This window comes from Gymnogyps californianus, chromosome 3 (genome assembly GCF_018139145.2).
Source record: "Gymnogyps californianus isolate 813 chromosome 3, ASM1813914v2, whole genome shotgun sequence".
Classification (NCBI taxonomy): Eukaryota; Metazoa; Chordata; class Aves; order Accipitriformes; family Cathartidae; genus Gymnogyps; species Gymnogyps californianus.
The window spans coordinates 40635606-40662643 of record NC_059473.1 but is presented as its reverse complement, the minus strand read 5'-3'; the positions used below and the strand labels follow the sequence as shown (position 1 = coordinate 40662643).

Sequence of the window (27038 nt, the reverse complement as noted above, 5' to 3'; positions counted from 1 at the left end):
ATCCTATTAAAAATAAGCTAAAATGGAAAGGACACAAAAAAATCCTTAAAGCTTCATGATATTTTGTCACATCTTCTGAAATGGTAAGAATGATTACTCAATCGTGGCTTTTAGAGTAACACCTGAGATTCTGCAGAACATGAAGGTTCTCCTCAGGCTCAGATTACTTGAATATAACTGGACACATTTTTATTCATTGCAGACGATCTTTACAGGTGCAAAGACTGTACAAATCTTTCAAATGCCATTTTTCCTTCTGATTTGTTATTGCAGCCTTCCATTCAAATTTAAGTACTATCAAAATTACTTTTTATAAGACCGTGGTGCCCTGGCTGGCAGCTAAGCACCACACAGCTGCTCACTCACTCCCCCCTGCCCCAGTGGGATGGGGGACAGAACAGGAAGAGCAAAAGCAAGAAAACTCATGGGTCAAGTCAAAGATAGCTTAAGCAGCGAAGGAAAGAGGAAGAAGAAAGAAGAAATAAAACAAATCAAGTGATGCAAAGGCAATCACTCATCACCTCCCACTAGCAGACCAATGCCCAGCAAGTCTTTGAGTACTGGTTACCTTCCCCAAAGCCTCCTCCCTCAGTTTTTATTGCCAAGTATGACATTATACAGCACGAAATATCCCTTTGGTCAGTTTGGGTCAGCTGTCCTCGTTGTGTTCCCTCTCAACTTCTTGTGCACCCCCATAGTCATGTGTGTGTACGAGGAGCAGAGTAAGAGAGAATGCCTTGAAACTGTGCACGCACTGTTCAGCAATAGCTAAAATACTGGTGTGTTATCAACAGTGTTTTGGTCATAAATCCAAAACATAGTACCATAAGGGCTTCTATAAAGAAAATTAACCCCAACCCAGCCAGATCCAGTACACAGATTTATATATGACTGCAGAAATAACAAAAAATCACAGAATAACTGTGCTAAGAGCTGTATGAATATAAAGAGGAAAACTCCATCCTCAGTTAAAATAAATTTGTAACTGGCATTATTTTAGACAAACACTCTTCAATCCACACAATTAAGAAAATGTTCAAATACAGAAAATAAGAGTAGTATTCTTTGGAAATAATTTTGATATTATGAATAATGTAGATTTTTTTACCTTGGAGATGATTTCTGCATCAAGATTCAAAAAGTTTTCTAAACATAATGGTGAAAGAAGGGGAAAATGTGGTATTTATCCACAAGCAGGGTGATGCATTGGAGCAGCTAGCTAAATACAAAGACTGTACACTATGTTTGAGCATATTTACAAAATAACACATGTAAAGCAAATCTGTATTCCCAGACAAGAACAAAACCTCTTAGAAGAACAGTGTTAGGTACAGATCTGAGGTCTAATTCTATCAAGCATGCAACAGAGTTAAATGCTTTTTAATAAGGCTTTTATAACATGTTTTCTGTCAAGAGATTATGAATAAAAGCATGAAGTTCTGCTTTCTTTATCATGCATTGTCCACATACTTTGCAGTAAGAGAAAAACCAAGTTGTCAAGAGTGGAAAGGAAGGTCCTACACAAAGAGCTATACATACAGAACAAGAACACATTATTAGCTTCTCTTTTGGTGGGTTCCACCCCCTGAAGCAGTATGTGGTGTTACAGCCATGCTGGCATGTAGACCTAGCATAACAGCAGGCTAACGAGAATATTCTTGAAAATCACAAGGCCCCTTGATTCTTTTTACTACCTCTGAAGTCAATACACAACAAATAACATTTGTAAATGACTGGAATCTATTCACAATATTAATCAAAGAGGCAGCTACTTTTGAAGGTGATGATGACTGAAGTTTCGTAACACAAAATAACAAATGCTTGACTATTCAGCTTCACTCTAAGGACTGATCAACCATGGACAGGAGATGGCATAGGGGAGAGAGAAGGAAGAAAAGGCTCCCTTACTCAGAGACAACAACCCATTACAAGCAGCTAGTGGTAAAATAAAAGCATTTTTTGATTATAATCTTCTGGGCAGGAACCAAAGGGGTGGGGGGTCTTGGTTGCTTTTTTTGTTTGTTTTGGGTGTTGGGGGGGGGTTGTGTGTGTTTGTTGTTTTGTTTAGGGTTTTTTTAATACTTCCCACATAAAGCATCAAGACATCATACTGCCTGTCTTTAAAGAGAAATTAAGAGTATTTTCAACTACTTTCTAACAGGACAAAGTATTTCCATCACCAATAAAACTTTTGGATGCCTTCTGAGGTTGAGAGCCAAATGCAGTTTACTAGAGATATTACATTCCGAGTAATACACATAAAAATAGGTTTATAGGCACTTCATTTGCAAGTGAGATTCTAATTTGGGCATTAATGGCTGCGTACACAACTCTTGGGAACAAAAAACCCAAAAGAAAATATTTTATTGAATGGTAGGAAGGGTTGAGAATGTTAGTTTTGAAGTTCAATCTTCTTAAGAGCTCTACAGTAAACAAAGACAAGAATTCAAGAAGAAACTCCCAAAATATTACCATTAACCATTCAAAAATTACATATACTAGAAAGAAGCAGCTTGGAGAACTACAGCTTTGATAGGGCAAAGTGCATGCAATATGGCTACATAACAGTACAGTTACACACCTCTAAGAGTTCCGCATAGTTATCCTCCAAGTTGAGGAAGCTACTGAAGTATCAAACTATTTTGACTAAGACTTGTATTTTTACAGTTCCACTGAAACTGTTACTGAGACTGAGTCATTCAACTTCCTTAGAGATAGGGAAATACTCTTGTCTACTAATTTCATTTGCCTTTGTACAACAAGATCAGGACATGAGGATAGAGTTACATCAAATCATGTGACTAAATTAGATTGCAAGTTGCAGAGAACAGAAAGCTCTTTTCAAAAGCATCCAGTGCACTTAACATTATCACATTTTATGGAGCACACAGTCTATTTACTTTACTGATCATATTGCAAAATTTATTTCATCTTCTATTCTTGCATTCTGTATGTGATTTATAGGAAGAAAATGTGATCCTCTGCATTTTGACAGTAACTGCATGATTGATGGCAATATATTTAAACTAACATCTTTCTATGAACACAAAAGATTAATCAAAACAATCGCTCCCCCAACATCTGGGGAATTTAATTTTCAAAAGGCATATAAAACTGGTGCATTAAGTTCACTGTTTGAGCAGTTGCACATGGAAGGGTGATGCAATTACCTGTAACATCAGCTCACAGTCATCTCTTCCAACAAAAATCATTTCTCGTGGCAGCCTATGCCGGGTGCCTCCACTGCTCACCAAAAACCAGGATGTTAAGCTCATTTTCTGCTTAGCTGATAAATCCTTCGCAAAGCTACGTCATCCTGCAGCGAGAAAGAAAGAGAGACAGAGAAATTCATTTTAGTTATTTTTAGCTACAGTTCCTGCTCAGCAAACTCTGTGAGTAGAATACAAAAAGCCTCTGAAAATACGGCATTCTCAATAGCATGTACTGAATCCAGCAATCACAGGAAGTGACAGGCTCCAGATTTACATAGTCTGAGGCTCTGCTTCATGCAACTGGGCAGGAGGTAAGCTGCTCCAAAATGAACAAGCAGCTCGTTAATGCCGAAGTCATACTTCAAGTTGTCAGAAAGCTTTTAACATTTGACCACTTAGTATCAAGATAACTGTTACATTAATGCTTCACTATCACAACCAATAAACAATGTGGCAAACGTTCACAAAATACAGCAAGTAACTTGCATGTGTGTCATTACATTTTCCTACAAAAAAGAACTATCTCATTTGCTTTTAAGTTCAGGTCCTCTGTACAGCACAGAGTGAAAGCTTAAATTAAAAGAAGTTTTGCTTCTTATTTAACCTTAGATTTTCTCAATAAAACTTGTATCTTGGAAATTTAACAGTGTATATTTAGAATTGTAAACAAAGCAGAGTAAAATGAACAATTTAGAAGTTATTTATAAGTAATAAAACTGAAAGCAGTATTCCTACAAAACTTTACCTTAATTTTCCAATAAGCAACATGACATACTACATACTTACACAGAAAAAAAAACCATAGCTATTTAAAATGTCATAAAATACAAAAGAAAACAAAAATCAAAAACTGGATAAAATCTTTTATGGAAAACTTCTTCACATAATATGGCCTACTTGAAATTGGACAAAAATATGATTAAAAGCACCCTCCAGAGTAATTCAATGGTTGATACTTGGAAAAGCCTTTAAGAAGTATTCCAAATCTCTCTAAGAAAAAGCAAGCCAAAGCAATCATTTCATTCGTTACCACTCTGTATTCACTAAAAGAGAAGCTAAAGAAAATAAAAAGCAACCAGTCTGCAGTCCTCTCAGTACCAAATAGCTGGCATTTCTCTTTTATTTATATGTCATTTAGTGAAATTATGCAAGGGTAACAAATGCACTGTAAGTGGACATAAGCCTGTAGTGGACTTGAGCATAATCTGCATAACATGAATGCAGCGAGGTTCTCAAAACCAAGACTAACATGTAAGCACTGAGTAAGACAACAATGCCAGCACTGCCCCATTAGACAAACTACAATCAAGGAGAGACATTGTAAATTATGAAAACTTATAGAGAGGACTGAGTTAAGTCAAAACTGCATATGAAAATGACAAAACAGACGTTTACAAAACAGTAAGTCAAAAGCACACCATGGCAGGTGCTAAAATGAACCAGCAGAGCTGTCAACCCAGTTTAGAAAAATAAATGCAATTCAAATGGAAATTAGAAAGATTTAATGTGCTAAAGATTTACTTAATAAAAAAGTAAAAATGTATTGCAACAAAGTGTTCTTTTATACAGTGATACCTACAATAGGATTACCTTTCCACAGCTGTATCACAACACATTCTTCAAATGAAACTTATGTCCACTTAGTGTTCTCCAACTCAACAGAATTGATACAGCATCTCTATTATACTTTATTCATAGAAAATATGAAGATTACAAATTACATCTACAATAATAACCTGCTGTAATAAAATTTAAAGACACCGAGTTACCAAATAAGTGTTTTCATAATTACAACAGTTTATTCAGCACCTTTGAAGGAAATTAACATTTGTATTTTTATTTTAACCTAGTTTAAAACTAGAAGATAAACTAGGTCAATCAAATGACATTTTTCCATTCTTTTTAAGAAAGGAAAAGGAAGCATCAAAAATGGCCAGCCTAGGTTCTAGCTTTTAACAAGTAAATTAAACGGATGTTTGACAGCAAGCATGCTGTTCAATATCAAAGCTCCTCATTCTGTTCGTATTTTACTGCCTTTCAAATCTCCCATCTGCTTATCATAACAACATTTGCACCATTTGGCCTTCCTGCTCTAATTGGGAATTCATATGAAAACCTCCAAGAGGATATAAACTATTAGAAAAAGTTCTTAGTCAAAGACTATGTTTTAGTTTACGCAGGTAGACTGTCAATAAAGGAGAAAAGCTATTTTTATTTATAAAACAGACAAGTAGGTAAACAACTAGAGCTAGGGAAAAAAAACCAAAAACAAATCCCAAACCTCCCACAAATGATAAAGCCTGACAACAAACAGATTAAATTAAGCTATCTGAAATAATTTTTAAAAAAATGTATTATACAGAGCAGTCATTGCCACACAGCTTGGCAGCACATTTGTAGTTAAAAACCCATCATCATCTCTATCGAACTTAATAATGTTGTTCTTTTCAAACAGTGCTGTCTCATCCGTGACGAATCATCAACCTAGATACATATTTTATTTTAAAGTACTCTTTAGAATAAACCAATGCCTTTGATCAAAGCTATGCTGAAATTCTGCATAGCAAAACTGGCTGAAAACAGGATACAGTACCAACAGTTACTTAATATCAGAACAAAAAAGTGCATTAAAAATTTGACATGAAACTGTACACTTATTAGTTATATAGACAGTATATAAACAATTACATTGCACCCTGAAAACTTCATGAAAGCTAACAATATTTTTAATACACCGCTGTGTTAAGTACTCTGGCTGTAATATTCTGAACAATACAAGGATGAAAGATTGTTCACTGTCTAGGAGATACCAAATTAAATTACTATATGACAGGTGTAAAATCATCAGAAGTAGCAGCTCTTTACACAGTGTAAATTTAGGTCACGATAATTCTTGCAATGAAATGTTATGGATACTAAAAGGTTACACCGGGTTCAAAAAGCAATAAGCATTCATGGAAGAAAAAATTATCACACCTGTTAAATGCAATGACCCCACTTATAGCTCAGGAACTGCATGCACTGTGCATTTTGAGAGGCTGGGAGCGAGCTCTAGCGAGGTTTCACTTGCTATCACCCGACTTAATAACCTCTCTTCCTTACCTAGCCTTTCTTTATGCAGAACAGGATACTGGCCCAGATGGACCTGTTTTAATCCAGTACAGACTATACTTTTTAGATAAAGTATTTACCCAAAATCTTATGATTTCTACCCTAGAAAAATGACTTTTAAATGCTTTATTGAAGCATTTTGTTTTACTAGTCTTTCCTAATAAGGCAGTATTGTGTTGTAATCTTTAAACAAATTAGTAAATATTTCATCATTAAGACTTGATCATTCAAAGCAATACTTCATTCTAGATACCTGGAAGTCAGTTGCTGAGACATCTATTGCAACTGCAAAATACTTCCTTGTCTGCAGAAGAAACAGCATTTTATGGTGAAGGACTATGAATTTCAAAAGGCAGTAACCAGTCTGCTAGAATGAACACATGGGTAACAAGTTATTTGAAACAGATGATGCAGTAACAGGGAAATTGGCTGCATCATCCCTGTAAACATAATTCAGTCCTTAAGAATTAAAGCCCTGCATTATGTAGCCAAAACATGGGTGTAACCAATTTCAAATATGTCTAGAGAAACATTGCCAAGATTATACTTTTGATACAGTAATGTTATTGTAAGCAAAAATCCTTAATAATCTCACATTTGAGCAATCTACAGTCTACATTTTTGTATTTGCCTGTAACTGAAAACAGCCAATTACTTTCTCCAACTAAACTATTAGCAAGTACTGAGACACCAATCCTACAGAGAAACAAAAAGCCATGTTTAAAATGTAAATTAAACCTAATATATGCCTGAAATTCCAACTTTTAAGCACTGCAGTCCTCCATATTGATTGAAAATAGTACAATTTTAACAGTACACAATTATCCTATTACTGTACAACAAATTTAAGAATATTTTAAAATAACATTAAAAAAATCCTGGATCAAGCTGAGACACAGTACTGACAAAGCTGGAAGCCCTATGTTGCCCATTATTTGTCCTTATAAGTTCCTGTTTCCAGCTGCTAAAATTTTTGCTAAAATTAGGTTTACCTTCTCATACAATTGCCTAGTACATTTAGGGAAGCTTCAGAAGAAATGACTCAAACATTTCCAAAACAACGTTAGAGGAAAATATTCTATGTTACTACTTTTAATAAAAAATTATAAGTATTACCTCATGTATGCAAATTGGTAATTGAAATGTGACAGGAGGCCTTAGTAACAGTTTGTACCTTTTACTATTGCTCTTGTGCAAATCTATCCAAATGCAGACAAGCAATAGGCTTTTGAAAACTTTCCATGTGTATATTAGTTCAAAAAGTACACAGATAAATTCTCTCAACACATCTGTCTATACAGAGCATGTTCCACAATTTGCTTTAACTACCATTTTTAATGTCATAGTGCCAGTTAGAACCAAAAATAGGGCATCTTTGCCCAGTACTCTCAATTCATCCACTGCTGCTGGTAGAGAACAAACATGAGGGTAGAAGGCCCAGAAGGAGAGAACACCACCACACCTGGACAAGTGTACTGGGTTTCCGTGGCAAGGTTTTGGTAGTGAGGGGGGCTACAGGGGTTGCTTCTGTGAGAAGCTGCTAGAAGTTTCCCCCATGTCCAATAGAGCCAATGCCAGCCACCTCCAAGATGGACCTGCCACTGGCCAAGGCTGAGCCCATCAGTGACAGTGGTAGCGCCTCTGTGGTAACATATTTAAGAAAGGGAAAAGTTATACACAGCAGCAATTGCAGCCAGAGAGAGGAGTGAGAAGATGTGAGAGAAACAACTCTGCAGACACCAAGGTCAGTGAAGAAGGAGGGGGAGGAGGTGCTCCAGGCACCGGAGCAGAGATTCCCCTGCAGCCCATGGTGAAGACCACGGTGAGGCAGGCTGTCCCCCTGCAGCCCATGGAGGTCCACAGTGGAGCAGATATCCACCTGCAGCCCATGGAGGACCCCACGCCGGAGCAGGTGGATGCCCAAAGGAGGCTGTGACCCCATGGGAAGCCTGCGCTGGAGCAGGCTCCTGGCAGGAAATGTGGACCCGTGGAGAGAGGAGCCCACGCTGGAGCAGGTTTGCTGGCAGGACTTGTGACCCCGCGGGGGACCCACACTGGAGCAGTCTGTTCCTGAAGGACTGCACCCCACGGATGGGACCCATGCTGGAGCAGTTCGTGAAGAACTGTAGCCCATGGGAAGGACTCCCGTTGGAGAAGTTTGTGGAGGACTGTCTCCCGTGGGAGGGACCCCACGCTGGAGCACGGGAAGAGTGTGAGGAGTCCTTCCCCTGAGGAGGAAGGAGTGGCAGAAATAACATATGATGAACTGACCAAAACTCCCATTCCCCCTACCCCTGCACCGCTCGGGAGGAGGTAGAGAAAACTGGGAGTGAAGTTAAGCCCAGGAAGAAGGAAGGGGTAGGGAGAAGGTGTTTTTAAGCTGTGGTTTTATTTCTCATTATCCTACTCTGATTTGACTGGTAAGAAATTAATTTTTTTCCCCACGTTGAGTCTGTTTTGCCTGTGATGGTAATTCCTGAGTGATCTCCCTGTCCTTATCTTGACCCACGAGCCTTTCATTATATTTTCTCTCCCCTGTCCAGCTGACGAGGAGGAGTGATAGAGCAGCTTTGGTAGGCACCTGGCATCCAGCCAGGGTCAACCCACATCCTGGTTTCGGCTGGGATAGAGTTAATTTTCTTACTAGTAACTTGTACTGGTGTGTTTTGGATTTAGTGTGAGAATAATGTTGCTAACACACTGATGTTTTAGTTGTTGCTAAGTAGCGCATATCCTAAGTTAAGGATGTTCCAGTTTCCCATGCTCTGCCGGCAAGCAGGTGCACAAGAAGCTGGGACGGAGCATAGCCGGGGCAGCTGACCCGAACTAGCCAAAGGGGTATTCTATACCATAAGAACATCATGCTTAGTATATAAACTGGGGGGAGTTGGCCAGGAGGCACAGATTGCTGCTTGGGCATCGGTCAGCAGGTGGTGAGCAATTCCATTGTGCATCACTGTTTTTTTTTCCCTTGGGTTTTATTTCCTTTTTTCTTTTTTTTTGTTATATTCCTTTTCATTACAATTATTATGATTATTATATTTTTTAATTATTATTATTATTGTTAGTATTATATTTTATTTTACCTCCGTTATGAAACCATTCTTATCTCAGCCCATGAGTTTTATCTTTTTTTCCCCTATTCTCCTCCCCATCCCACTGGGAGGGGGGAAGGAGTGAGGGAGCGGCTGCGTGGTGCTTAGTTGCTGGCTGGGGTTAAACCATGACAACCCACCACAACACCACACTTGAGCTGGAGCTAGGCAGACTCTGGAATGAGGAATCAAGAAAGGTAAACATCAGGTGTAAGCCATGACAAGGGAGAAATCACAATTAAGAGAGCACTAATGGAGCCAGTAATGACTGGAGAATATCTGAAGTTGAAGCCGATTCTCAAGTCGCAAAGAAATGCTGTCAGCAAACAATACCCACTGGAAAAGTGCCTACCATGACTGCTTTATTGACTATCCAATGTAATTAAGTATACCAGTGCCAGCAGTTCTATTTTTGACTGAAATGGAGAAATCTAAGCTATAGAAAGAAAAGAGCAAAGTGAAGGTAATTCCAACCCTGAGAAGATTACTGTATCAATATAATTGATATTAAAAAGTAATCTATAAAGATAATTGAATTAAATCTAGGAAGTTATAAGTGGAAAATACCACAATAATATTGTCTACTCTGTAAAACGCTCTGAAGTTGGGCAGTATCACAAGCAGTGTTCCATGTGGAATCATAATTAACCTACTTACATACATGCGTTAGAAAATAACCTTCAACTACATCACCACATAATATTTTAACCAGGACTCTACCTTACTCAGGTTAAAAGAAAAAGCTTAACAGTTAATCAGTATTTTTTTTTCTCCTCTCCTCATCAATTGATTAACCTGTGCCTTATTTATCCCACATCACTAAAAACCTTTTGTGAATTACTAACTTCCTACTGACTTTATCTGCCATGCTCCTCACCACAGCATGAGAAATTCATTAACACTTATGGTAAAATCTCCACAAATATCTCTATAAAGGGTTTATTATAAATGGGGAACTGAGACAGCACTTTTTTACACTAAAGTATCTTAATCTTGAGTATTTAAGTTCCAAAACCATCAGCATTTCATCTTAAAGTACATAGTTTTACACAACACTACAGGTGTTCAAATGGTCTCATTTATTTCTGTTACAACACTGAATGCCTAACTCTTTTGCAAGTAAGGTTAAAACCACATGTAGGGTGGCTAGAAAATTAAGACCACTTTTCCAAAGTATGGGTAGATGGCTCACCTGCCATCATAGGGACTGTAAATACAAGAAAAAAATTCATACTCTAGGGTAGCTTCTAAATGTTTCAGTCATTAAACTATCCTTGGTGCTTTCATAATCCCCTGCTTCTTTCACTATTCACACTGCTGTCATCCCAGAAAGGGAGACAGAAGGCTCCACAGACAACTGCCTCCTGGCTGACTACTGTCACCAATTCCTAGGGCTAGTCCATCAAGTGAATTTGTTCATGAAGCGGGTATCTTGTGCAGGGGGGAGAAGGAAAAAAAAAAAGAAAAAAAAAAAAAGATGCATGGTTGAAGAACCTTTCATTGGGAACTGGAATTCAACCTACATAAGTCATCCTTCATGCCACAGTAGTGTGCAATGCTGCTCCTCAAAACCCTTAAATAAACAAACATCCATCTAAATTAAAGCAGTTTAGGCTAATGATCAATAAAAATATTTCTTGAAGAATTTATGGACCTTCTGAATTCACAGTGTACTTCACAAGGGGAAGCAAGAAAACTTCAGTGTTGGCCACTGCTTGCCAAGCAACACGGGATACAGCTATAAAAGTTTAGCACAGTGAAAAGACACTACCAAAGCAATGCTTTGGTCAAGTCAAGTTGGATCAAATTGTCAAGTGACAATAATTTTCACTTTGAGGCTTGGGTTAGTGTCATAACAATATCTATAAAGGTTAATCAAAATATACCCTTAAAAGGCTGTAAAAAAAAAAAAATTAATAAAAAATAAAATCAATGGAAGCATAAATAAGGTAAATTACACTTAAAAACATTGAAACTCTTCATCAACATCTCCCAGAGAAGATGAGCTCACATACTTAGGAAAACTGACCAAAACAATCCTAGATTTTCAGCAGTTGTCCAACAAGATAGAATTGCTATTATCGAATGTTTCACTGACTGGAAAATTCACCTGAACACATCCCTCTAGAAACATTCAAATGCTATATACAGCCCTGAACAAGAAGCTGTTCCCATTCACGCTGATATAAAGAAAGATTGCTATTAGTTATAAAGTTCATGAAAATTTTATGCAATTACTCAAGAGTTACACTGACATAACAGAGTAGAACTGGACAGCAAGTATGCAAATAGCTAAAGTGGAAGAAAACAGGAAACCCAAGGGAAGAAAAGTGAAGCATCCGTTCAATTTAACTTCCCTGCTCAAATGGGGAACAGGAGTACATTTAGAATGCCTGTCCCTACCACTAAACCAAAACACCTCATAAAAATTGCAGTCTTCCTTGGTCTGTTGGCTTATCTCTTAAGCTTATTAAGGTTTAGCTGACAAGCCAACTGAACGATAGCCTTTGGGTATTGATTCTGCTTCTGAAGTATTTGACCTGTTCCACCTTAGCTCAAATATCCAAATTTGGCCACAATTTCTTGAAAAACAGATTAGAAAAATCATACTGAAGCCTTATACTACATCTAAAATATGTAATTTTCAGCGTCCATTGGAAGATGTAGCTATGACTAAATTCTACAGAAGAAGGGAACCACTGAGAGCAAAGAAACGCTCTTAACCACTACCCTGCAAAACTGTTCTCTTCTCTTTTTGCCCCTCCCCCTTTTTAGTCTTTTTTCTTTTTGCACAGAGAGATGGAGGAGGAAAGGCAGCAAAATAACAGTATGCAAACCTCCTTGAATCTTAGCCGACAAAATCATCTGGACCTTTTGTTTACAGACAGAGAAAATCATTCACTTGCAACATCTGCTAGACCCAATATTTTAAAAAGGATTTTTTAAAAAGTTATTTTAAGCTTAAGAAAAAATTTAAATATAATAAAACATAGAGCAGAAACAAAAACCAGAGCAAGAAAATGCCTTTATAAAGCATCAGGACATCAAGCTGAGTCATGCCCCCCACTGTTTTTTTTATTAGTACACATCCAACACAGGTAGATATGCACATTACCTATATTACCTGTCATAAAAGACTAACTCAAACAACAAGATTAGAGTTGGACCAAATCAATAAAGCAACAGCAATGTATTTCTCAGGGGTTCTCTGGCTAGGAGAGAAAGGAAGAGGAAGAAAAACCAAAAAAAAAGGGGGAGAGGAGGGAGGGGAAAGAGACATACAGCCACACCTTCTGCTTTACAGTGATGAAGCTGGAGGGTACAGTCTGGCACCCTGTCGATCTGGCCCTAGGGTCAGATTATCACAGCAGACTCCTCAGCAGCATTTGTGGGAAGAAGCATTTCTTCCTCATATTTTAATTAAAAAAAGGCATAAAAGCCTTCTAGCTGGGAATGCTACTAAGGAGAGAGATTTTCCTCCTGCATTCAAAGAGTTTGAGATCTCTAGAGAAGGGACCCAGACACTCTTCTTGCCCTACAGGTCACCCCATGCATCTGATGGAGTAAGGACAAGAAAGCAGCTCAGGAAGCTGTTGCCCTCTGTCAGTCAGCAAATCTGTCCTGTAATGTGGCTACAGCTGTGGGGCTGCACAAGCATCCTCTCCCTCTGGTCCAGGTCAGAATTACATCTGTGTATCTTTTCCTTTGCTATTATATCAACATACAAATACTGCAAACAAATGTACAAAAATAAGGCTTACGTGATGGCTATCAATCATTTGAGTGTCACAGTATGCAAAAAGATATTATTTGCACAAATAAACAATCAGGATGTCTACAACAAATATGAAGTCCAACATTAAGATTTCTACCAAGTTTAAGCAAACTCAGACAATTGAAACTAAATAATCTCCCATCCAAAGCATAAGAAAGGGAAATTAAATGTTACAGGAACTATGAAGACAGTCAGGCCTTTCCCTACCACAATGATCGCTTTTCAAAAAAAAAAAAAAAAAAAAAAAAAAAAAATTGAGAAGCTACCAAGGGAAAAAAAAAAAAACAAACACCACAATTCCTAGTAGAAGCTAGGAGATCAAACTGCATTAAGAACAGCAGATTGAAACAAAGACTTCAGCAACTTGGCAAAAAATAAAATACTGGGTTATCTTTACAGAGAATACTGGTAAACATGCAAATTCTTAAAAGACTGATTAGAAAACTTTGCACGAGACTGGTACTGTACATGGAAACAGTCTTACACAACAATCATAAGCTTTTTTATGCATATATTGTTGTTATAATAATCAGGGGTACCTGAAGGTTAAAAATTTTCTTTTAAGTTTTAAGGTATTCTCAGTCTAAACATTAGATTTCAAACTGTTAAAAGCATACTCAGTTATTAGCCACTAGGATAAAGCCATTAAGACTTCAAAAAAGCGATCCTATTTTACCCTTTGATAACAGACAATAAGGATATTTTGCATTTATTAAAGAAAATGGACAGCTCATTTTCCATTCCTAATCTTTACATTCATAAGGAAAAAGTCATTTCTCATGAATGTTCTTCTTTGCAGCCTTCCTACACTGAAAGGCAACACTTTTCAAAAGCTGCTTTCAATAAACAGTTAAAATAAAGGGTAATGACTGCTTACAAGAGTAGCTTAGCTTATGATCAAACAATCAAGTGTTCATTTTTTGTCCGTCACAGTCATTCAGATTAAGGAACTGCATAAAGAAAAATATTTTGAAGTTTTCCTGTTTCACCATGATCAAACAAGGTCATCCATACAGAGATTAGTATACCCAGTATGCTAATAAAATAGTTCATCTGACAAGTAGCCTTTAGAAATTATTGTGGCAAGCAGGCCAAAGAAACTGTAACCAAATTGTCTTTGGGAAAATGCTTCCTTTAATGAAAGCTACAGAAATACCTCCTTCCCCCCCACTCCATATCAGACTATATTATCAGACTATCCTATTGCCAAGATAAGCAAACAGGAAAATAAACAAATAAATACAAATCAGGCATTGCATTCAGGCAGAATGTAATCTTAAAGAAAAACTCAAGTCCTCCTCCTCCACTTCCTATTCTCACTGCCTCCATCGTGGCATATTCCAAGTTATTTTGTAGGCTGTGTATGACGAGGAGGTTTTATTTGCATTGGCCAAGTACTGACCACAGCCCTGAGCACTACTGAAAAGACAAACACCACTTTGCAAATAAAATTGGACCTCTTAACCTCCCAAGGGTGGTGATTTCACTTCCCCAAAATTGTGAAATATATGGGGTTTATTCCATGTCCCAAGATACTTAGTAAGATTAAATTACATTCAAGGCAATGCAAATTTTTTCTTCTTTAATAGAGGGAATTATTTACGTTGTGGGTATCAAGATAAGTATACTCTCCAAAGAAAAACATGTATTTAAGTAATTTTAACATCTATCTTCCAGTTTTCAATTCCATTTTACTTCTTGACACAATGAATAAGTACACAGAACATGAAAGCAGAACTGATAGAGGACAATTATTGAAATCAATGTTGCTGATCTCCACATTCATTCACAGTAGTACAGATATATAACTTGAAAAAGGTATTGAATTATTATTCTCTGCTACATCTCCACTGTAACATGAAAAACGTATTTATCATTCCAAGGTAGTCTCCATACAAAATATTTGATACATTCTACCCTCTCCCTTATGGAACACTCTGGAGCTTTTTACAATTATTCTCAACAGCCAAGTCCACAGATGTATTTTTCTTGGAAATACACTAAGTTGTTTGTTCCAAGATCAGTAACACAGGCCCTACATGAAGAAAAAAAAAAAAAAGGTTGGATGTACGTATTTTACAAAACAACCAAAGGCTCAAAATTTTGCCTTAAAGTTGTAAGTGATGTTTGCTCTAGGCAATCTTCACTGTCTGAAGACAGGTAAAGTGTGTGTGCATGCACAAGTGTAATAAAAGCTCATTGATTCTGTGTCATAATTATGTTGTGCTACATGGGTATTCACACAGGATTTAACATCACGACAAGCTTAAAACCAAAATTCTTTAAAAATTAGCATGGTAGCTGTGATGGAAAGAGATGAGTTTTCTTCACGTTCAGCATTTTTCAATCTTGGACAAAAACATGGGACTTGATTTTTAAGATCTTTTCCTGATGGGAAGTCATCTTCCTGGAGATTCATAAAAAAAAAAATAGAGTAGAACAAGGCTTAAAATGCCTTATATTTTAATTATTTGTTCAGTTCTTTACTCACATCCCAAATCATTCAATAGAATTCTAGTCTTGCAGTTTGGAGCACAGCATTTCTTTAATGTCTGTGTCCTTCCCATCTCTCTCCTTCCCATGAAATGAAACTGAAAGGTAACAAATACAACACAAACACACTTTCTCAACATATGATCACACGAAAACAGCTGCCAAAAAGACAGTATTAAGAATTTAGTGAGACACAAAGCAGGGTAAGACATTTGCACAAACAATAAGAATACTCATGATTTTCATGATTAATATTACTTATTGCAAAGATTTTAAACCAGTCTGTAATTAGTACCTAGCAAGCAAATGGCTACCCTGGAGAGAAGCTATTCCGCATTTGCTTGCAGTGCCTACTCACTCCTTTCTTGTATGCAGCCAACAAACAGAAATATAGCTACTAGCATGGTAAGTCTTAATTCTATTTCTTATACTACCTCTATTTACTAAAAGTGATTAAACAGTTACATGTGAAATTGTCACTATAAACTTTTAGAGCTAATACATACAATGAGTATGGAACTTGATGTTTTTATGCAAGGACTTGTTTGAGCAGGGATATTACAACCCCTCAACTAAATCACAATCAGAAGCCCTCATTGCTACGCAAGCAGAATATTTTCAGGCGGACCTTTATAAGCTGGTTTAAGAATGACTGGTGATTTAGACTTGATTTGGTACAACACTAGCATATGTTTTGCAAAATACTACAATGAAAATCTGGTTAACTTTGGAACACTTGGAGACCACTGGAAAATGCTTTTATTAGTATCATACTATAAATATTTTTAAAGGCTATTAAATGAATGCAAGTGTGTCTTTCAATAGACAGAAATCTGGAATTCAAGTAGTTCTATCGGAGGAAACCTATACAGATTTTCCTTTGTAAGTTCAATAATTTTGTTGCCTTTAAAAAGGAAGAGATGTGAAAGGGAAGGCTAAATGGGAAGAGCTCTGAACTCCACACACACTGCTCCAGGCACCAAACCAAACAAGAGGAAGTGGTACTATAACCCCATCCACAAAAAGGGATCGAGTCATCCCTTTCATTGGCACTTTAGTGAACAAGTTCGGGGTGGGGTTTTTGGGGGGTTTTCTTTGTTTGCCCCCCCCCCCCTTTTTTTTTTTTTTTTTAAGAACTACCCACAGTTACTACAGAAGTTACTCATTTTATGCCTCCAACAAAAAGATTTGACTGGGAACTTAGTTACGCTCAGCTGCATAAAAAGTAAAAGGTATATTAAGCAACACTGACCATGCTGCTGCAATAGAGAAAGTCTTCTGGTTTACCAAAAATATTTTAAATCATTTTAACATGGAACTAAATATGGACAAAAGCATAAGAAGTTGATTAAGACAGATCATCATCAGTTCCCTTTTTAAAGGCTGGAACAATTCATATCCTCTGTTTTTTAAATTACTCTATGTTTCCATTGTATAAACGTTATTATCACTATTGGTACCCACGAAGCAACACTTCTGATAGGTGTTATTTATTAAACTAACATCTCAGAGTAAACTAGTGCTGCATTTCTGTCATGGTTTAACCCCAGCCAGCAACTAAGCACCATGCAGCTGCTCACTCACTCCCCCCACCCAGTGGGATGGGGGAGAGAATCAAAAAACAACCCACCCCCATGGGTTGAGACAGACAGTTTAATAGGACAGAAAGGAAGGAAAATAATAATGATGATAATAAAATGACAATAATAATACTAAAAGAATTAGAATATACAAGTGATGCAAAATGCAATTGCTCACCACTCACCGACCAATGCCCAGTTAGTTCCCAAGCAGCGATCCGCCCCTCCCAGCCAACTCCCCCCAGTTTATATACTGGGCATGATGTCGTATGGTATGGAATAACTCTTTGGCCAGTTTTGGTCAGCTGTCCTGGCTGTGTCCCCTCCCACCTTCTTGTGCCCCTCCAGCCTTCTTGCTGGCTGGGCATGAGAAGCTGAAAAACCCTTGACTTAGTATAAACACTACTTAGCAGCAACTAAAAACATCAGTGTGTTATCAACATTATTTTCCTACTAAACCCAAAACACAGCACTGTACCAGCTACTAGGAAGAAAATTAACTCTATCCCAGCTGAAACCAGGACAATTTCTATGTTTGTTTATTTTGCCTTGGACTTTATTTCTTGTACATTTCCTATTGAAAAGATGGTAATTATTTACTTAGTATGTCTGTCACATACAAGACTAATATTATCTCCTGCTTAATCTAAAATAGCCCAGTTGTAGCATTCATTTTATTTCTCCAGACATATTTTTAAAAGGCATATTTCTTACTTAAAGCAAGAGTGTGTATTTTTTAAACGAATGATTTACTTTTTTAAAACTGTATTCTCCTTCTACCACACAGTTAGTAATTAAAACCCTTACTGAAACCATTTTTAGTTACCTGAGGAAGTGGGGCTTAAGTAGTCTCTCTTTTTCTGCCAATCGCTCCTCCTAACAGCAAGCTTTAGAGAGCTGGAGATTTCAGAGATACAAAGCTCCTACAAGTTTTGGGAGAATGGAGGGCTGAGTAGAACAAGTTCAAAAGAATAAGTCCATCATCCCACTGGCAGAAATACTCCGCTACAAGTTTGACAGTTCCCAGCTCCTTACAGCCTGCTGGCCGACCTGACCTCACATGGCTCCTCTGTGCTCTGCCTTTGCAGGATATTTGCCATTCAGGTTATTTTCCCCACAGAATATTGCTGGTTCCCAACCAAGAGGGCAAGAGCGAGCACGTGTGCACACTGAGGTTCAACACAGTTTGGGACACAGGACACATCCCTGAGAAACCAGACATTACTTGTTCTCCTGCATATGTTTTTCTCTCCAGTTTATCTTAATAGGATTGCTTTACTTTGAATCAAAAGCAAAGTGATTTCCCAATGTTGCCAGAAATTTGGAAATGCTTTTTTCCCTTTAGCCTTGGATGTACGTGCCGTGTACTATTACAAGTTAGAGGGAGGGAGAGAGAAAATAGGAACATGTTCCCTGTACTTGGTCCACAAGATGAACAGGTTGAGGGCCATCCCATCCAGGCACACAAGCATTTATAACAGAATTAGTTCATTCTCATGGTATTGCGAGTATAAACACATAAGCACTGTAATGGATTAAACAGAAGATGTTTCAATAATAAAGGTCCAACCATGTCAGCCAATACATCCATAAAAGTCAAGCTCTACAGTTAGGAACAGTTGCTCTAGAATATACCAGTAACTACCAATCTGCAATCTTCTACAGTCAAAAAGGCAGTTGACATTTAAAAGAATACTGAATAATCATGACAAAATAATTACCCTTTATTATTTGTACTTTAAGTAGTAAGAAAAACTCTACAAACAACAGAGCTCCAAAGACTGACTTTTATTCCCACTTTCGCCTCAAGTTCAAAGTGCTTTTCAGATGTTTTTGCAAGTTTGGTTCAGAGAGGAAAAACCCCACATTTTATTTTCAAATCCTCCACAACTTTTAATATCTGAAAAGGTGATAAGATTCCAGTGTATACATTGTATTCAGAATTTATAATGAGATTGGAGCAGCCTCTGCCCAAAGTTTTATTGGCTGAAACAGAGAAGTTGGCAGCTTAATTAAATTTAAAGATCTAAATATAGGAACAGTTTACTGGACAGCAGTATGGGATGTGAATTTATAGTGTGGCACCTCTTCCTTATTAGCAGCTCCTGCATACACACTTCCACTGAAGCAAATCTCAAGCAGCCTACTTTGTGTGAACTCCCTTGTGTTCCTTGCACATGCCACACAGTAGGAGTTACTATGGAAAGTTAATACATACAAGGCTAATACATAGATTAGCCTGTCGTAAGTTGTTTGCATGTCCAGAACTTCACTGTATTGACTTATTTTCAACCTTAGTGTTGAAGACTCAACTGACAGGCAAATGAGCAGTTTTAACCCTCATCATATAATTGCTAAACTGAAGAAGCTGCAGTTCCACATCAGCCAAAGCCAGTCTCACTGCTGTCAGGATCCCAACCCTCTTGCCCTGCTGCAGCCACAAAGTCCTGACTACTCCCTTTGCCTTGGCTGCAGGACTCACGTGGCTGTGCAACTGAGCTGAGCCATTTCAGCATGTTCAACTAGTGACAGACTAACTCTTACGCGCTTCTCCACTCCCACAAACAAACGAATGGTTCCCAGAAGCTAACATACAGCAATCTAGCACTAAAGCAAAAGGAGTGGGGCTGTGCAGCTAGGGGTGGGAGAAAAGTGAAGAACAGGGCAGGACCAGGACAACCAGCAGCCAGTTCTGCTTAGGCTGCTATGAGAACACAGGTCAGTTACACCAAATCCACCTAAGCCTCACAGGACTTCTTATATTTAGACAGGTCTATAGTAATCATAAGAAATATTAATAATTATTATTAAAAAATAAAGTAGTTTTTAATATTTACCCATTGCAGATTAAAACTATATACTTTTTAAAAAGTTTCAGTGTGTATTTTTAGTCTTTTTTTCACTTGCCTCAACCGTTTTTTATAACACATCACAATCCAATGATCAAATCTTTAGTCTCTCACCTCATGATACACTAATGCAGTTGTTCTTCTAAACCTGCCTTAGATCAGCGATCCCAAATGTGAATAAATATCTTGAAAAGAAAGAAAGGAAGAATTCCTATGGAAATAACTGTACAAGTAAAACAATACACAGACATCTTTGAGTAAAATTTTTTTTGAAGGCCATGGCATTGTCCCCCAAAAAGCGCAACAGATAAAAATAGTAAGGCATAATGCTTTTCTTGGTTTTGGAATGGAACTGCACCAAGGGAAAGACCCACAAAATACAGGAACTCAAGGATCTTAATCTGCTAAATCTAGTCTTCTCCCAAAGTGCTGTTTGAAGTAATTTTATGAATTGCACTAAAAATAACAGTATGTTTTTGTTTTGGTTTTTTTACTAAATCAAAGGTTTCAATTTGCCTCAACTGGACAAAGAATGACTCGGGACTTCCTGGTTCACTGTCATGTCTTGATATTGATGTTTCAGCTTTTTTTTTTTACTGCCACCTTACAAAGGACTTTACTATACGCTATAGGCTGCCCAGACAATATAAAAATAGAAATGAATTCACCTTGTCAGACATTTAAGTAAATACCCAGTAATATTAACTGGACCAACTAAAACCAGTTATTGTGCAGGGTATAAACCAGGTAAATAGAATTAGAGACCATGAAAGCAATGTCAGAAGCTCCAGCAGAAAAAAAACTTCTTGCTTCTTCACAAACTAGAGCTCAAGGCATGATGAATAAAAACTTTGAAACATTTCTACTATGTGCGGGTACTGAAATGTGATTCAGACATCACAAACTGAAGTTTTTGGATAATTTAGTTCTTAGTTCTGTTACAAACACTGACCTCCTCAAAGCAAGTAACCAGACAGCATTTTGAAACGCTCCACTTGCAATGATCACCCTGCAAGAGACCAATGCAAACCAGATTCTGGAGTATCGGTCTGCCCAAAAGGGGGAAGCTGGCTGTTGCTATTTGCAGTTTCAGCGATGCAACACCTGAACACATTTAACTTTAACAGCTGAAGTTGCCAATATAGTATGCTAAAGAAAATGCCATCGGGCCACAAAAATGGAAAAAAGCAAGGGGATGTGTTTAAGGAAAGCTAGAAAAAATACACATGCAGTATGCAAGACAATTATATATAATTTAGAAGTGGCAAATATTGAAGAAAAATATTTATTCTAGGAAAAAAGAAAAAGACACTATTGAATAATACCAAGCAATAAAGTTCCTATAGCAAACTAAAGAATATAATGCAATTGCACTATATTGGGCCTTGCACTGTTCTGTAAAAACAGATCCTGCCATACATCGAAGTCATCTGTAGTACCTGAAGACTCACTGACTTCACCAAGACCTGGGGCAGACAGACAACTTACCCACGCTCAAGGCAGTCAAAAATAAAATTTTGAACGAAAAAAACAGCCAACTAAACAAACAGGGTATGAAGATTCAGCAGAAAATAAATTCCAAGCAGCAAACTACAATTAATGGAAATACCAATACATTTTCTGCGATGGCTACCTTGCTTCAAATATTGTTATTGCCAAACTTAAAAAGTTTGTGACATCTCTGGACTTTCAAGTGATTGACTCAAGCTATGCCCAAGCTTAAATTCAGCCTGGCATTTTTTTGTGTGAATATATTTTTCCATTGCTCATTCTTGGGTTTTGGGGTTTTTTTTTGTTGTTTTTTTTTAATATTTATTCTTTTTTGCAATACACCTACTGACTATATCCAGCTACTCCTTTTCACTAATTCCAGTTCTGTGCCAGCAACATTATCTTTCTTACTGTCCTCCAACTAGGAAGAAAACTGAAGAGAACAAAGCCATGCAGTACCATCTACAGAACAGGAAGAAAAAAAAAGTAAAAAAAAAAAATTAGCATGTTCATCAGAAGCCTCTCTGCAGCTCCCCATAAAAAAGTGGACACAATTCTCTAAATTACTAATCTGTTTTCAACAGATGAAAACAGCCATATGCTTCCATTCTTCAACTGGCATTTCAGACCTTTATGAATTTGCACCTCTTTTTGATATACTACATAAGATATATCTGTAGGACTGATATTGGGCATGCCATTGCACCTCTCAAAAGAGCACTCAGCAAGAAAAAGTTACATATAGGATTCCTCACAATGTATTAGGACTGCAACTGGTCTAAAAAGATATCATAAGGTGTATTTAAAAGCTGATGAATTAAGATTTCATTAATTAAAAATATGCTACAGAACTTGTGATCCAAATGGTAATAGTTAAAACTAAAAACAATTATTTTAACAAACAGGCATGAATTATGACAGACTTAGAACTAACTAATTTCACTAAGGTTGCTAAAGATTCAAGTTAGTGTAGGCTTCGCCAAAATAAAGGCACTACCCAATTATCTCCAATATGGCCCAATAAAATAATTAGCGAGATGTTTAAAGGACTGTTAGAGCATGAGGACTGAGCACCATTTAGAAGAAAAATAGTTTTTGAACAAGACCTTCTATTGTTTACCAGCAAGAACTGTAATAGTAAAACAAACACAAAATGACCACAGAATGCAGTATCATCTGTAACATGAAAATATTGTAGTGGTTCCATAATTCTTATATGAACCAGCTGCGATCATTCTTCAAAACTCTCTGCTAATCCAAAGGCTAAACAAAAAGAAGTTCTGGGTTCTCAGTGGTTCCTCAATGGTTTCCCGACTAATTTCTGCTTACAGTTCAAAAAAGATTTGTAGTGGCCAGTTTCACAATCAACTTAAAGCTAAAATTCAAGCTGTGTTTTTGACTTGTGAATCACCTCAAAAAGCAGTTCTTACAGGAAGGGTTTGACCCTCTAATTACATGACTATCCCCTTTGGAAACCAAGTACAATGAAAAGAAAACATGATCATTTAAAGAAAGGGGAGATGGATGAGCAGAAGTGTAATCTTCATTAACCTCACAAAACTGGGGTGGCTTTTTTGTAATAACAAAAATATGTAGGAAATCAAGATTTTAATACAAGCTGGTATACAGCTGAACATGTATAAGAAATGAAGGTCTGAAAAATATAAAAGGCCATTTTTATTGAATTGCCTTTTCAAGACATAGCTGAAGAAATGCAGATCAAGTGGAAGGAGTAATCCTTACTAGAAACTACACCTGACTCAAAAGTTCCAAGCAGAAAATAGATGGAGACTAGCAATGCCTTAGCAGAAAACACCGTATATGCTTGCACATTTCTTATCTCTCCCTTGGCACCAGGTTATAGCTATTCTTGGAGAAAAGATACTGGGTTTGAGTCAGACCAAAGGTCCATCAATGTGGCCACTCTTATATTCTTAGGAAAATTCCAAAGGAAAAAAAAAATTAAGTAAAACTATAGTATTACCCATTAAATGTCTTCTATTTAGTAAATTAAATTATAAAATCAAGTAGAATAATTCCTGACATTAAGGTTCCTGTGATGGTATAGTTCCACAGGATTAAACAATCAGTTAAGTCATGGGGGGGGGGGGGGGCAGGGGAGAGAAGATGAGATTAATGAAAGCAAGAAAAATCTACGTTCATGAGAAAACAGAAAAGATACCACAACATTCCAACTTCCTGCATTTTTCTTCCTAATCTTGAAATGTAATCCACAACGAGAAGACAAATAAGAGATAATTGAAAAGGCTTTGGTTTTGAAGACAGAACAGAATGCATATTTAGATGGCCAAATATTTGCAATTCAATAGAAAGATCATCAACAAAATTATTTAAGCATGTAATTTTGAGGGAAAAGTCATAAGTACATCTGATTTAATGCCTTCAGTGTATTGCTACTTTCAGACCATAATAGTTAGCTAATGGATTGATTACAAGTTCTTCATGCAATATCACAGCTGAAGACTAACAAAATACCCTGTGCACAAAGAAACATCTTGGAAATGCCAGGGAGTGGCACCACTTCTGTTATTATTGCTCTGAAAAGCTCAATAATTGCAGTTCTTCCTGGAAAGAAACAAAATGAGCAGAACCAGAATCTCATTTGGAATGAGGTACAAAATGAGATGAGATCTGGAAAGATCATCACACTGGCTTTAGAAGATTCAGGTATTTGTCAAGGAAGACACCCTCTTAGTTTCATGGAAAAGATCAGAATATAAAACATTTTAGTTCACAAGAATGGAAACAAGTAAACAGAGGACCCTATTACAAAAACGCCAATCCTTGCAATAAACGCAGCAGAACAAATCAAAGAAGCTAGACTGTAAGAGGGCTGCAGTTGTTGTACCTGAATCAGCTCACTAGGCCCACCAGTGGATGATGTTGGAGCTCTAAAAAGCACCTAGCTAAGGAAAAGTCTATTTTTCAGTAGCAATTTCTAAGAGGAGAAAAAGAGAAGGAGAAACAAAGTTGACAAATATGTCGGGCTCACATGGGAAAAAACTATCAGGTTTTATTGAGTATTCTATTCAGAGGATGGAAAGAGAGAAGATGCTTCATATCTCTGTTTTGAATGAACAAAACCAATTTCTCTAAACATATACCAAATAGCACTTTTCCACAATTCACACAAATCACACACTTCAAAACTAGTAAGTAGGCAAGAACAAACTATGAAAATATTTGAAAACTTATAGCCTTAAATTCTGTGAAAGAGAAGATATCAATATTAGCCTGGCACAAAAATCCTGCTTTTGCTTGTACAAAGGCCACACTACTTAACAGAACCACTTCTCCCTCTTTTCATATCTACTTTGCAGATAAACATTTTTTTCATCCAGTGATATGTTCTGAACGTTTGGTCTGTGGCTGTGGACTTTTTACATATCAAGGACAGTAAGTAAAGGCTAACAATAAGAACAAACTCAGTATCTTAATTATTTTGTTTCCTTGCATTTATACATAACCCACCCCCTTTCTGACTACAGTAGTCTACAGTGGCACACGGGACAGCCAGATAGGACAGCTAAGCACCTCAAATGCATCTTTGCTACTGGAAAAGGGAGTATTGCCTTCTTCCAGGCTTGACACTGCTGTCCCCATTCTATGTACTTGCTCTGGCACTCATCTGACCACACAATAAGATAATTGAATTTGCTAACCCAAGGGAGGAGGGGAAAAAAAAAATATTCAAGCAAAACAAAGAGAAAAGAAATAGTTTTCTGCTGGGTTAGTTGAGTGAATTAACTTCTCATGTACTTAGAAAAGTCCAGAGACGCTGCAACAGAGCAGTACAGCCATGCTGTACCAAAAACAGAGGAGAGAGTAACTGGGAATACGCCATGCAGAAGCACTGAGATATGAGAACTGCTAGTCAGTCTCTTTAACATCCACCTACTCCCAGACTTACTTCTTATCCACCGTCTAAGAGCCTGCATGATACACTTCAACTTCAGGGATGCAGCACTGGGTACTTTCCCAAACACAGGTCTCCCTCTCTGAAATCTAATTACGTCAGCAATCCACTAAAACATCTTTGTGGGTTTTATTGAAACTTCTAGGACAAGTTGCTTTTGACATAATACATGATAAAAAAATACATATATTAACTTAAAAAATACGGGTTTTTTGAAGGTCAAACAAAATTTTAATTAAAAAGATCATTCTAACTACAAATGCACCCATAAAAAAAAGTCTCCCAGCTTTTGGGGGGTAGAGTCGGAGAAACTAAACTACAAGAGTGAACGAAGTATTTGCAATTTATTTCAATACTTTTATGCATGTATAACTGTACAACAGACAGATACACAAAGCTGTTTAAACAGGTAGTTTGTACTCTCTTCCCACCCTAATTCACATGCATTATGTTACAGTTTAAGTCACATGATCACATACTATTTTTCCCCAGGACACCTGCCTCATTCAACACACTGGATGGACTTTGATCCAGGGAAACATTAGCAATGTGCACTGAAGGAAGCTGCTCTCTGTAGACCAGTCCACTGAAAATGTGTAGATACACAATGATCAATATTAGAACAGAAGAAACGCAGGCATTTGGTAATAGACAACGAAAGACCCCCACAGGCTCACTTAGCACAGTGAAGATGTGTACCTTAGAAAAGATACACATACCTAACGCTAGCTCCCAGCTAGCAAATTTGAAGCTCCATCCCCCAGTAACAAAGAACTTTCTTTTCTCAAATTTCAAACAGTCTCCTGGTCACAACCATATCAATTTTTACTACATTATGTAGCATGTTCTTCAAAGAGGGGGAAGTGCATGCCATTGTGTCCTTTTACAACCTCACAAGTGCTAGAAGCAGATATGAGAATTTCTGCAAGTAAATTCGGCTATGTGCACGGATTCAATGCCTGACTCCGCTGTTCAAAATCTTCCAAAGGAAAACCAGAAGTTCACAGATTTTCTTGGCTTTCTAGCTCAAGTAAAAACCATCTGTTTTACCTCAGTTCCATTCTGCCTGCAAAGCTAAGAAATGCAGCGCTAACATGGAAATTGTCTTTTTAGGAGACTCAAGGAGATACTACGGTATCAATATACATTAAATACCTTTATTCCTGCACATGCAAGAACTGGAAATGGTACTTCAAAATCAATTTCTGCGGCTACTTATGCCTCAGGTTTCATTCCAGTCATTCAAGGAAGCTTCCTAGCTCCCACCTACAAGTGAACGTAGACTTTTCCGGTTCACTTTCATAACCTAGTTCTTTTCTGGCTTGTATGTTATCAACAGAATTGTTAAAAAATTCTGCCTGCCAAGTCTGTTACAGCTGATGAAACACAATATAACAAGAACCCATTCTTCTTTGCAAAAGTCAGTGAGAATAGATATGGGAACCAGTCACCTGTCAAAAAAAAAAAAAAAATGCAGTACTATGATAAAGTAAGT

The 27038-nt window shown here is 37.3% G+C and overlaps 1 protein-coding gene across 7 annotated transcripts in view; it reads right to left on the bottom strand.

The window, feature by feature from the left end:
- The window catches only part of CEP170 (centrosomal protein 170), a 105292-nt gene that overhangs the window by 76130 nt on the left and 2124 nt on the right, over positions 1–27038 (bottom strand). For all 7 annotated transcript variants that reach the window (XM_050895220.1, XM_050895221.1, XM_050895223.1 and 4 more), the window contains exon 2: positions 3171–3316. In XM_050895220.1, coding sequence (XP_050751177.1) covers positions 3171–3275 — 105 coding nt within the window. In that variant the 5' untranslated portion in view covers positions 3276–3316. The remainder of the gene's footprint in view (positions 1–3170; positions 3317–27038) is intronic.